This window comes from Phoenix dactylifera, unplaced genomic scaffold (genome assembly GCF_009389715.1).
Source record: "Phoenix dactylifera cultivar Barhee BC4 unplaced genomic scaffold, palm_55x_up_171113_PBpolish2nd_filt_p 000862F, whole genome shotgun sequence".
NCBI lineage: Eukaryota > Viridiplantae > Streptophyta > Magnoliopsida > Arecales > Arecaceae > Phoenix > Phoenix dactylifera.
In genome coordinates, this window is record NW_024068225.1 from 48050 (window position 1) to 60440 (window position 12391).

The window sequence follows — 12391 nt, forward strand, 5'->3', positions numbered from 1 at the left end:
CCGGCCCTTTCCTCTCACCCCCTACGACTGATCGAGCTGATCCTCCTACTTCTCTGTCTCCCCTAGCCTCCTCCACCTTCACCAACGTCTCCTCCTCCAACTCCACTCCGCATATTCCACTCTGCCGCATACCTCAACTTCCTCCTTGAATCCCTCTAATGGCTTGCACCTACCTCGCAGCCAGCCACCTAGCCCCGACCCATCGCCGCTTCTGAGAAGCCCCTCCCTCGTGGTGCCAGCACCGGAAGCCGTCGGTGGATTGTCAGTGATAACCTTTCTAGTATGCCCCTTCCTCCAATTACTTAAGGTTTCCTCTTACCCTATGGACTATGAGATTTATGCCACCCTTTTCTATGCAAGTTCTAAAAATTGATACAAACTTGAATTATTTTTTTTCTCTTTAATCCGTGTAAGAAGAATCTTCTATGAAATTTGCCTTTCGGCAGGACCATCACCCTTTGATCCTCTTTTCACACAGGCAAGCATATCCAAACCTGTTTACATAACAGTGTCTGCATGATAACAGCTCTAAAGCATGTATAGCATGCTAGATGAATCACAGCCTACTATATTTGTGCATGTATTTGTCTGCGCATGTGTATTTGCATGTATCAGCTATTATACACACATATACAATACATATGTGTGTGAGAGTAGAATAGACTCTCAGACTCAGCAAATACTGCTGGAATATGATGCTTCAGAGTGTAAGCTAGAGTCAAAAAGCAAAAGCAAAGCTCATTAATTAACCATAACCAAATTGATGGAATCATGTTCATGGAACTGCTAATTTAATTCATAAATTACATAGGAGTCCCTAAGTTCACATTGTTTTTAACTCATATCTAGACAGACCTGCTAGCTTTAGAAAAAAGTCACAGAACCTAAGGACTTCAGAAAATAAGTTTGTAGTATGACTATAACTCTCTATACATGACCAATCTATAGAAAACTAACAAGATCAAAATATAACCTAGTTTAGACTTGCAATCTGCAATGGACATTGGATGAATTGTATTTTATAGACTATCCCAGATTTGTCGATAATTAACTATAAGTGAAAGGCTTGAGCCTCCTCATTATAAGGCACAGATCTTTCCGCTACTCGGTCGATGTGGGACTAAAGTCTGGGACCCCCCACAACAAGTTAAAATTTCTGTTTGATTTTATTTATCATCTGTCCATTAGCCCTTTTAGGTCTTATAACACAGCTCTAAAGTGCATACCCAATGCAACTTCTTCAAAATAAGGAGTTCGAAACATATACATAAGAGAAAAGCTTCAGATTTGATGCAATGTTAGAAATGACAAAATGCATGCCCAAAATTTGTACTCTAATAGAATGTCTTCAATGAAGAAACACTTGTTTTGTACTCTAATAGAATGTGTTCAAATTTATAATATCAAATATTTAATTTTGTTTATTTTTTCAAGATAAGTTGAAGTTTAATCAGTATTATAATAGAATGGACAAAAGTTAGATAAATAAATCGAGATCCAGCAAAAAAAATTTGGATGGAGTTTAGAATTTTATTAAATTTGTTATTGAGAAAGCTAATATATATGGAAAGATTTTATGTCTATATCGAAAATTTGTTAATTGTTCTTCTTTCGTTTTAAAAATTGTTAAAGAACATTTAGTATGGAATAATTTTCTAAATGATTATACTCAGTGGGTATTTCATAGAAAGTACATATTGTTGTCTCCATATAATCAACCCTCCTATATAGAACACATCTCTAGTTTTAGATCCAGTAACATGCAAAATAATCTTATAGGAGAAGATGATATAAGGGGTTTACTCAGAGATACCCTTAGATAGGGTATTGGAAATTTATAAGATTCCACTGGAGGACAAAAAGCAACTGAAATGGTTGATGAACATGTTGAGAAACCTATGCATTTATCTAATGATGAGATAGTTCGGTATTATTACTTGGTGAAAGATTGTGATCAAGAACTATATCTAGATTGTAAGAATTTTTTGAAGATTTTTTTTCTTGTGCATTTACTCTATTTAAAATATTTAAATAAATGGTCTAACAAGTCTTTAACTATGCTGCTTCAATTATTAAAGGATGCATTTCGAAAGATGTTACTTTGTCATTATGTTCTTACGAAGCCAAAAAACTAGTAAAAGAATTGGATCTTGGATATGAGCAAATTCATAGTTGTTCAAATGACTATATTTTATACCGTGCTGAAAATGTTAACCAAGGGTCGTGCCATATGTGTGGATCTTCACGATGGAAAAAATATAAAGAAGATGAGGATGATTTGTTGAATGAAGTAGATGCTATATGGACTAAAAAAAATGGGCTAAAGTCCTACGATATTTTTCTCTCATATCTAGATTGAAAAGGATGCATGCATTATTGAAGACAGCTTTGCCGATGAGATAGCATAACGAAGGTCATATAAAGGATGGAATATTAAGACACCCAGTGGATAGTTTAGCATGAAAAATATTTGATGATAGGCATTACAATTTTGCTTCTAATGTTCGTAGTGTTAGGCTGGATTTAGCTACTAATGGGTTCAATCCATTCCAAATGATAAGTTCAACATACAACATTTGGCTGATTGTTTTGATTTCTTATAATTTACCGCCATGGATGTATATGAAATAGTCTTCACTTATTATGTTAATGCTTATTCCAGGTGATAAGGATCCAAGTATTGATATTAATATGTTTCTGCAGCCTTTATTAAATAAATTAAAACAATTATGGGAGGTTATAGATGCATTTTTAATTTAGTTGTGCAAAATGGACTGAAAAAAAGTCGATGTGGCCATTAAAAATATCTAAAAAATAGTGAAGATCGTTAGAAGCTCTCCACTACAATTAGAGGAGTTTGAGAAGAGGGCTAGAGAATATAATATGAAGACATGTATGGCTCATTTGGTTCGCGGGAAAAGGAGGAGGAAAAGTGTGGTCAACGGAAAAGTAATGAGATGCCTCTTGTTTCGTTGGAGTTTTTAAATGAGAGAGATGGAAAAGTTGTATTCCCATGAGAATATGATTCTCACGTTTCATGGAAAAGTCTTTCCCATGAGAAACATGAAAAAGTTATTTTCTCATGAGGTGGGAATCACTCCATTTTTATTTTTTTCCAAAAAAAACCTTTAGCATTAAAGCAGTATTAAAGAGGTATTAAAGACCTAATTTTTATTAAGGGTATAATAGGAATTATACATAACTTTTCCAGAAAAGTTGATGGTCAACCAAACATAAACACTTTGAAAATCTGTCACTTTCCAATGGTCAACCAAACATGCCAAAAGTACTTTCCTAGGCATTCTCTTCCTAGAAATCTGCTTCCCAGAAATCATATTTCGTAGGAGGGAAAATGCTTTCCGCGAACCAAACGAGCCTGTAGAGGTTTGTCACTTGATATCTCTAAGACGGTGGAACTCTACATATATGATGCTGAGGGATGCTTGCTATTATAAGGAGGCCTTCAAGAGATTGTAGTATTTTGATCCTTATAAATTTGATATATGTCAAATAAATTATCAATGGAAAGAGATAAAAGTATTTTGTCAAGCTTTGAAAATTTTCTATAACATCATGGAGCTTCTTCAGGCATAACATATCCAACTGCAAATCTTTTTTTCAAGAATTTTGTAAAATCCATTTGTAAATTGTTGATGGTGCACAAATCCTAAAGATTTACTTTTTCTCTCTATGACATTATCTATGAAGAAGAATTTTGAGAAATATTGGCAACAAGCTAATCTTGTAATAGTAGTGCATTCATTCTTAGATTCTCACTATAAAATGAAGATGGTAGAATTTTATTATTCACAGATTTATTCTCTGAAAAGAGAAAAAGAGATAAATAATGTTCTATAGTGAGTATAAAAGAAAATTCCCTTCTTCTTCTATTCTAGTTACTCATGATATTGGTTCATCGAGAGATGACGGATATATTTCTAATGAATTTAATAAGATGGAAGAAAAAAAAGAAGAAGGTTTGCATAATTATAAAGGAGAGTGCACAGCAACAAGAAGGTAAATAAAATTGGATTATATATGGAGGGGCTTGTATGTCTATGAGTTGAAAATGATATCTATGATATTTTAGGCTGATGGAAGTCTAATGGTGCAAAGTATTCTTCCTTAGCTTAGGTTGCAAGAGATATTTTAAAATTTCCAATATATACGGTAGCATCAGTATCAACACTTAACACAAATGGACACGTGATAGATGCATTCTGAAGTTCATTATTATAAGTATGGATGAGCATGCATTCATATTAACAAAGGAGAGGGTTGGTGATCATTTGGATTTCAATTAAGGTACCTATTGTCTCTGTTTTTTGACAATATTAGAGTTTCATGATCTACTTCTTACTTTCAATGGAGCTCTCGATTATGATTATCTCTTTAGATTACAATATATATTTACTAAAATTACACTTTTTTATTAATTTATCCTTTATGAATATATCATTATAGTTTTTATTTTTGAATTTGCTTTCAATGAAGTTTTTCTTGCTTTTAATGAATGCATGCTGAAATTATAATTTTTTTATAGAAAATAATATTTATGATTATACTATTATTGTTAGTTTTTATTATTGTATTCTTACTTTTAATGAAGTTCTTTTTTTTTTTTTATTACAACATCTTGCTTCAATTAATACATGTTAAAAGTGCACTTTTTAAATTGAAGCTATCCTTTATGAATATGTTATTATTGTCGTTTTTCATTATTGAATTCTGCGCAAAATCTAATTAATATCCAAACTAGTATTTGATTTATATCCATTTTCGAATTTAAAAAATATGAATATGATTTATCCAATTTTTATCTGCATTTATTTATAACAAATGTAGATGTACTTAATATCTGATTCTTATCTGTATCCATTTAGAATAAATATGGATATTAATTTTTATATCCATTTAACATTTGCAACTGTATTCGTTGAAAAATATGGACACAAATATGAATATAATAATATCCGATTGTTATCCAATCCGTTTTCAGCCTTAGGTGATCAGGTATTCAAATATAATTAATCAATGCACTAGGTCTAAGCAATAACAGGTTTGGGTTGGCCAGGCCCAAGATTCAAGGAACTGGCAACCTGAGTTTGGAATAATTTTTTGAGTATAATTTTACCAAACTGGATCATGCTCAATGCATGATATATTGTTAACCACTTATCATGTCATGAATATTCCTATATCAATAACTTATTCATAAGATTTCTAAAGTCTCAACTCCTCGACAGATCTTCAGCTAGCCAAAATTGAGTTCTATATTTTTCTTGAGATTAAAAGCAAAGAAAGAAAAAACTCAATCCAATATCAGATTCTAAAATATAAAGCTTATCTTGATATGGAGTATTACAGGACAATTTCTAACAGGCTTAGTTAGTCGGAAGTGCCAATAATGTGGGTTGAGCCTAAGGCCACCGGCATTATTGCCTAATCCATCTGATGAGCATCCCTAATTCAATGCCGTAGTAGTGGGTTTTTTTATCCACATCTCTACTGGATGCTTGGAGTAGTTTAGGCTGCTAGTTGGAATATTTTGTTCAATTACAGGCACAAGCATTGTTAATAAAGATTAAACAGTGGACTTGTCACACCCACATTTAGTATTTTACAATTTGGAAATGCTATCCTCAGTGGTCCTCTTGTGGATGATCCTCTAGGAACTACTACTTCTCAGGAAACCTCAGAAAAGCACCTAATGTCACTCGCAAATCAAACTTGGCCAAAGTGTTAAACGTTCAGTACTAATCACAATCTCACATGACTGATCAAATAAGACAATAGCATCGATATAATTCACATTGCTTTTTTTTTTTTTAAAATCCTTCGTCTAGAAGGTACATGCATCAAGTTGCCCATGCCAAGATACGATACTTCAGTCATTAGCCGACCCAACTTACTAACTAATAGAGAAAGCTCTATTTGCTGGTTAACTCGGCTTCTACCTTTCCCATCTCAAATCTCTCCCTATTCACTGGCCTACTATAAAGCCACTTTTTGCTGAAAACCTCTTCCATCTCTTCCAAAGGCCTCCCTTTAGTCTCAGGACAAAGGAAGAAGAAGAACATCCATGCCAAGATAGAAATCCCTGCAAACATAAAGAAGGCCCCCCCAATGGTTATAGCCTTGTAGAGTGATATGAAGGTCATTGATATGGTTCCATTCATCACCCTATTTACGGCCACCCCTATGCTGGCCCCCTGGGCTCTCAGCTTCAGGGGGAAGATCTCAGAACTATAAACCCATGTAATGGGCCCAAGCCCAATAGAGAAGGATGCCACAAAGAAGAACACTGTCAGAATGGATAGACTAATGGCCCACACCAACCTCTCCTCTGTGTGCTCCACCATGGTCAGGCCTAACCCTAACCCACTTAGTGACACTATCATCCCCCCCAAGCTAGTCAACAGCAAGGGCCTCCTCCCAACCCTATCCAACAGAAACGTGGCTATCAAGATGAAGAAAGTCTTTGTGAGGCCAACACCCATGGTTGCAACCAGGAGCTTGTTTCTGGTCGTGATCCCTGCCTTCTTGAAGATCCTAGGACTGTACAACACCACTGCTTCGATCCCGGTGGCATGCTCGAAGAAATGAATGCCGATCGCAGCAATCAAGATGCGCTTCACTGGAGGAGTGGGCCTCAGCAGTAGCTCCTTCCACACTCCCTCCCCTCGAGTGCTCTTCGTCAGCTTGACAACATCGCCGGTGCAACTCTCATCAACCCCCGCAGCGCCCTTGATCTCCTTTAGCCTTAGCTCTGCCTCTTCCCTCGAGTTCGATACTCGAACTAGCACGTCCCTCGCATCCTTGATGTGGCCTTGCATCACCAACCACCTTGGGGACTCGGGCATCTTCCAAATGCCAACTGCCAATATAATGGGGGAAGTGCACCGATACCGAGCATCGATCGCCAGCCATATATCAATGGAAGCTTTGCGAAGAAATAGTTTGATACATAACCTAGCAAGATACCAAAGCTGATGCAGATCTCCGGAAGGGAAGTGAGGAATCCCCGTGAGGACGGTGATGAGATCTCGGCAGAGTAGACCGGTGCAATCATCAGTGCATATCCAACTCCGACGCCAGCAATGCACCTACCAGATATAAGTACAGGGAAGGAAGGTGCTAAGCCCATGAGGAGGGAGCCAAGGAAGAAGATGATGGAGGAGAGGACGATGGTGTAGCGTCGACCGATCCAGTCGGAGGCCCTGCCGGCCGTCAACGACCCTAAGAGTGCACAAATGTTCAAAATTCCAGCAAGGACTTCAACTTCACCATCAGTTATCTTTAAATCTTCTTTGATGAACAGCATGGCGCCACTCATAACCCCGGTGTCTGCGAATTAAGCAATGATACACTAATCATAATTCTAGATCATCCCGTAAAGCGTATATAAAATCTTTGATAAAAGTAGAAGAAAAGGATCAAGAGAGCATTTAATAACTCATGAAACTATTTCAAAGATAAGAATATAGTAATATAAATAAATAAATAAGAAAAGAGAGTGAGGGTCATACCATAACCCAATAAGATGGAGATCATGGAAGCAATGATGGCACAAGCACAAGCATACTTGTTTCTCCTCTCCTTCCTCCTTGGATGATATATTGGGATCTCTTCTTTCTCTCTCACACCAACCTTAGCATGCTCCATGGCTACCTCCATCTCTCGCACCACTCTCTCTTAGCAAGTCTAGGGTCTCTTATAGGCCAAGCAATTGCTTTCACACTGGAAAAGATCCCCCACTTTGATCCAAAAAAACCTTTTCCACTCGTGAAGCGGTGGGAAAGCGAGTAATAATGTATGGAAAGTTTCAGGCTTAGCAACGTAAGGTCGGGGCGTGTCCTCCTGGGAGGGCGGTGGCCACAGGAGCCATGCGCAAGATTCGAAATCTTAGGATTGCCGAACAAATCTTGATCGCCATTTATACTATAGATTTATCCCATGGCGGTACTTATCCGTAGAACCGCTAAGTATTCAAAGTCAACGGACTGGTAAGCTGTGCCAAACACCCAGTACTGATTCAAGTGCTCGTGGGACCGCTTTGTGGGGTAAGCTCCACCGGACCATTAATATGGCATGCGGCTTCCGGCAGCATAACAAAAACCGATCGAGTGTCTTTGTTCATATAAAGGATTAAAAAAATCTTATTGAGCCAATAGATCAATTCAGCCTAGCTGGTTGATAATTTTAATTTGATTGCTCACTTGTATAGTTATATCTGGGAAACATGGAGTGGAGTTCGGTTAGGCAATTAAAGTTGGGATGAATTGGTTTTTATTATATAATTAAATTGGCAGTTGACCTGCTCATAGGACTTCATCTACATAAACTCGAGTCGACGTATCCTGACCTAATGTCGATCCACTATAGTTGAGTCAATAATGTTGAACGAGTTAAGACTTCAAATGTCTCCGCCCTTGCTCCCTCTCTTCTTCACCACCACCTCTACATCCTCAAAGAATTGATCTAACTTGGCTTCCGCTAATGAAAAAGCATGCCACATCAATTAGGTCGTGGATGATGACATAGAGATGCCCACCATTCCAATGTACGGTAGAAACGGAAATAAAATTTTTATATGGAGTGCACATTTGTGATATTCATATACGTTTTCACTCAAATTTAATGAATACAGATGCTGATATAGGTATTAGTGGATACTAAGGTATATATACATATTTTTCTAAGTGAAAATACCTATGGATCTTACACTAGTAACATTTATTTTATTTTAATTAAATGTAGATGCAAATCATATATTTACAATATTCACATTTTTTGTTTTTAACAAAGTTCATATAAATTGGGCATCTAAAACTGTTTTTGACATATAAAAAATTTCATCGTGCCATTAACTTGTATAAGGGTCTAAATAAAAATATTATATGCATGCTCCATAATAACGATGATGATGAAATAACATATGCATTCCCAATAATGATGATAATAATGATAATGATGATGATCACGACAACAATAACGACGATGATGACAACAACAATCTATAAAAATCAATTTTTAGAATACCTAATATAAAATAATCATCCACTAGGAATTGAAAATTACATAAAACAGAGAGAGGGGGAACAATATTTGATAAATTAATATCCATATTTCGATTATGATCATTAATATGAATCTTTATCTGAATATCTAAATATCTCTAACTCTATCTAGATCATATACAAAAATTTATCTACATATCAAATCCTGGAAAATAAATTATTAAAGTAAGGAAGAAAAAAACTCAATATCTCTGTTGTTATTGATTGCATATAAAACAAATGGCCAGCCATATCCATCCAACTCAAGATATAAGAAAGTATCCCCTATTCACTTGCATTCTATGTCTTCTTCTCGAAAGAACGTTAGCAGGAAAAAAGATGCGACCGTTTAAGCATTTATCGAGTCATATACTCGTCATACCTTCCAAGATGGATAAATTATACTTTACAACACATGCACCACATGGTGGAATACCACACCAATCATGCATCTTAGTTTCTGTGGATCCTATGCATCATGTGCTCATCTTGGATGGCCACCCCATACACCTCATCTTGGTTGGTTCCTGTGGTGCTGCAGGATATAATTTCTTTCCAAAGATGTTTATAATTAGGCTTTAGTGCCAAAACTAAGTGTGCCGTTTTACCAACCATAGTTTTTTTTTTTTCTTATTCTCTCTCTCCCTTGTACATTGTGAAGTTCTCAAGAGCAATGTGCTTAACCTGCACCATGGGTGCCCGAAACTTGATTCAGTGGTGGCCTTCACAATGATCACAGACTATTTCTAAGTAGTGAGAACGTTGTTTCCTGTAAGAGTTGAGTGGCCTTCACAATGAAGAAAGACTATTTCTAATTAGTGAGAACCTTGTTTCCTGTAAGAGTTGAGATACCAACTCCTTTATATTTAGTGTCCACGCTTTCGGGATTGTCTTTTCTCCCACACAAAAGTGCCACAATCCAGGCACTATGGCTGTCATCTGTGTCCCACTCTACTCTGTTCACCAAATTTATATACCTTTTACTTTTTAATGGCTTCATGACATGACCATCCTCAGTTGTCACCTTCCAGGAAGAAGTGAGGCTAGGCATAAAGTTAGGAGAGTGGGCAAGTCCATCCTCAGCCCGCTTTATAAGTGGGAAGAACTGTTACCAGCGAATCTCCCCTGTTTCATGAAAATGCCTCCATGCTGTCAACGCTTATACTGCTATCAAACAGGCATCATTCTCTGATGCCGCATCTTCTGATCATAAAAATGGATGGTCATCAAATGAGATACAATGAGTCACATCTTCTTGCACGCCATACATAGGCATTAATTTTAGATGTTAGATAACCGTCTATCTCCACATTCAGATGACATGGTTCTGCAGTGCAAAATACTCACTGCAGAGGATCCCGGCTCAACACCGAATTATAGCTTGAATTAGACTCAAATGTAGTGGATGAATAGGTTAACAAGATATATAAGTTAACATGTTGTATTGCATTGTTGCTAGTCGCTAGTATTTGAAGATAAGGAAACATAATCGTTAAGTTTGCAATAACTATACTACCTTCTAATGTTGAATAACGACCAGATTATTATTGCACCATGGTCTCCTCTTCGTGGGGATATCACAAGTATGACTGAAAAGGATTAGGGGAAAAAAAAATATAAGCTAGAGCTTGAATTATATTTATAATTAATAAGTTTAGTTACCTGAGAATGAACTCATTAATTATTTTTCCATGTTATCAAGCTAAAATGTTGCACATTTGTTGCACGTAAGAGACAAATAGGACTAATTAATGGCTGATCCCCCCAATTTGATCAAATATTTTTTTGATCAATTCTATTAGTTAATAAATATGTTAATTATTTCTTTTTCTTGTATAATAAAAACTTCAATTGAAAAGAATTTTTTTTTTTTTCAAAATAAGAGCAGTTATACTAGTTTGGAGACGTGTAGACAACATATAAACATATATAGTAGAGCTCATTGATGTTTTTGTTTAATATTAGAATAGATATCGATTGTATGTGTACCATGGTAAATCTATTCACCATGGTGAAAAAGATGTCCTGCTTGCACCACGAGAATGGATACATAGCAGACTAACACTTGGTGAGTAGAAACTAAAATGCTCTCTCTCTTTTTGTTAATTATGGTACATGCTGTTTGGCACTTCCACTTGAACTGGATGCCACCTGTCACTAAAACAGTGATCTTTCCCACACATGAATAGATGAAAGGCTAGCATTAGATAAAGAATATAGAACAAGTTCTTTAGGAGCACTATAGCAAAAACAAAAAAGAATGAAACATCACAGAGGGATGAAATGAGAGCCATCATAGAGGGAAAAACATCATGCATTTCACGAAAACTGACTGTTGTGCATCATTTGATGGATATCATGTTCTTATGCTTACCAACAACCTTTCATATATGCAGCCTTATATGCTAATGTGGCCGTGCATGACTAGCAGTGATGCTACTCGGATTCACCATATCTAAAATCTCGTTTGATAGTTCTTCTACCCAACCAGATGACATGTATCCATCAAAATCAACAGCTAATAAATCTCAAAACAATTAGCATGATCGATTACAACTTGGCATAATCCCAATGTGCCTAAGAAAGAATATCGTAATCGACCAAATTAAGAGATAAGAAAAGTGCCCTATCACGGCATATGTGAAAAGAAATATCTTAGCTACCCCAATCAGCGAATAAGAAAAGAGCTCAACTGCACGTCTGCAAAACATGCGATCCTAACTGCACAAATTCGCACTTTTTTCTCTATAAATACCCAGTACTGAGTCCCCTAGGTACGATGAGAAATCTGAATACCATACTCTCATAATTCTATAATTCTTTCATCTCACCTATTTTCTCTCGAAACTTGGCCTGGCTTAAGCATCAAAGAGTCCCTAGCCAAACACGTTATAGTGACCATTTAATCGTTCTCTGTAGTTGCAAATCAGCTCTAGCACCATGTGACACTTCTCTGGCTCAACCAAGCAGAGCAGCTTGCCTATCAACTCATCCACCTATCGGGTCGAATTTTGAGCTGCAATAAATTGGAGCTAGAGGAAGAGTCCTCTTCTTTTGTGGTTTCTTTAGAGATTTAAGAGAGATAAAATCCAAATGAAACAATCACCATTCTAACAACCCACCCCATCAAGAGTCTAACGACCTATCCCTCAATAATTTTCAACTCGACAACCGGCACCCTAGGTGGTAATAGCCAAACAATTTAATCTACTTGTTCAGCAAGTGCAGACTCTGATAAAGGTAGTTCAAGGTATGCAATGCCCAAACCAACAAACTACCACCAGATCGCCAGGATGACTCGGTCCAACACACTAGTCATCGTCCCGAGAACT

The 12391-nt window shown here is 36.6% G+C and overlaps 1 protein-coding gene across 1 annotated transcript; it reads right to left on the reverse strand.

The window, feature by feature from the left end:
* Positions 1–5287: 5287 nt before the first annotated feature.
* Positions 5288–7674, reverse strand: LOC103711331 (probable polyol transporter 6). Its single transcript, XM_008797440.3, is given in 3 exon segments — positions 5288–6892; positions 6895–7347; positions 7530–7674. Coding segments are annotated over 3 exon segments (1551 nt in total). The 5' UTR covers positions 7666–7674; the 3' UTR covers positions 5288–5930.
* Between the last annotated feature and the right edge of the window lie 4717 nt (positions 7675–12391).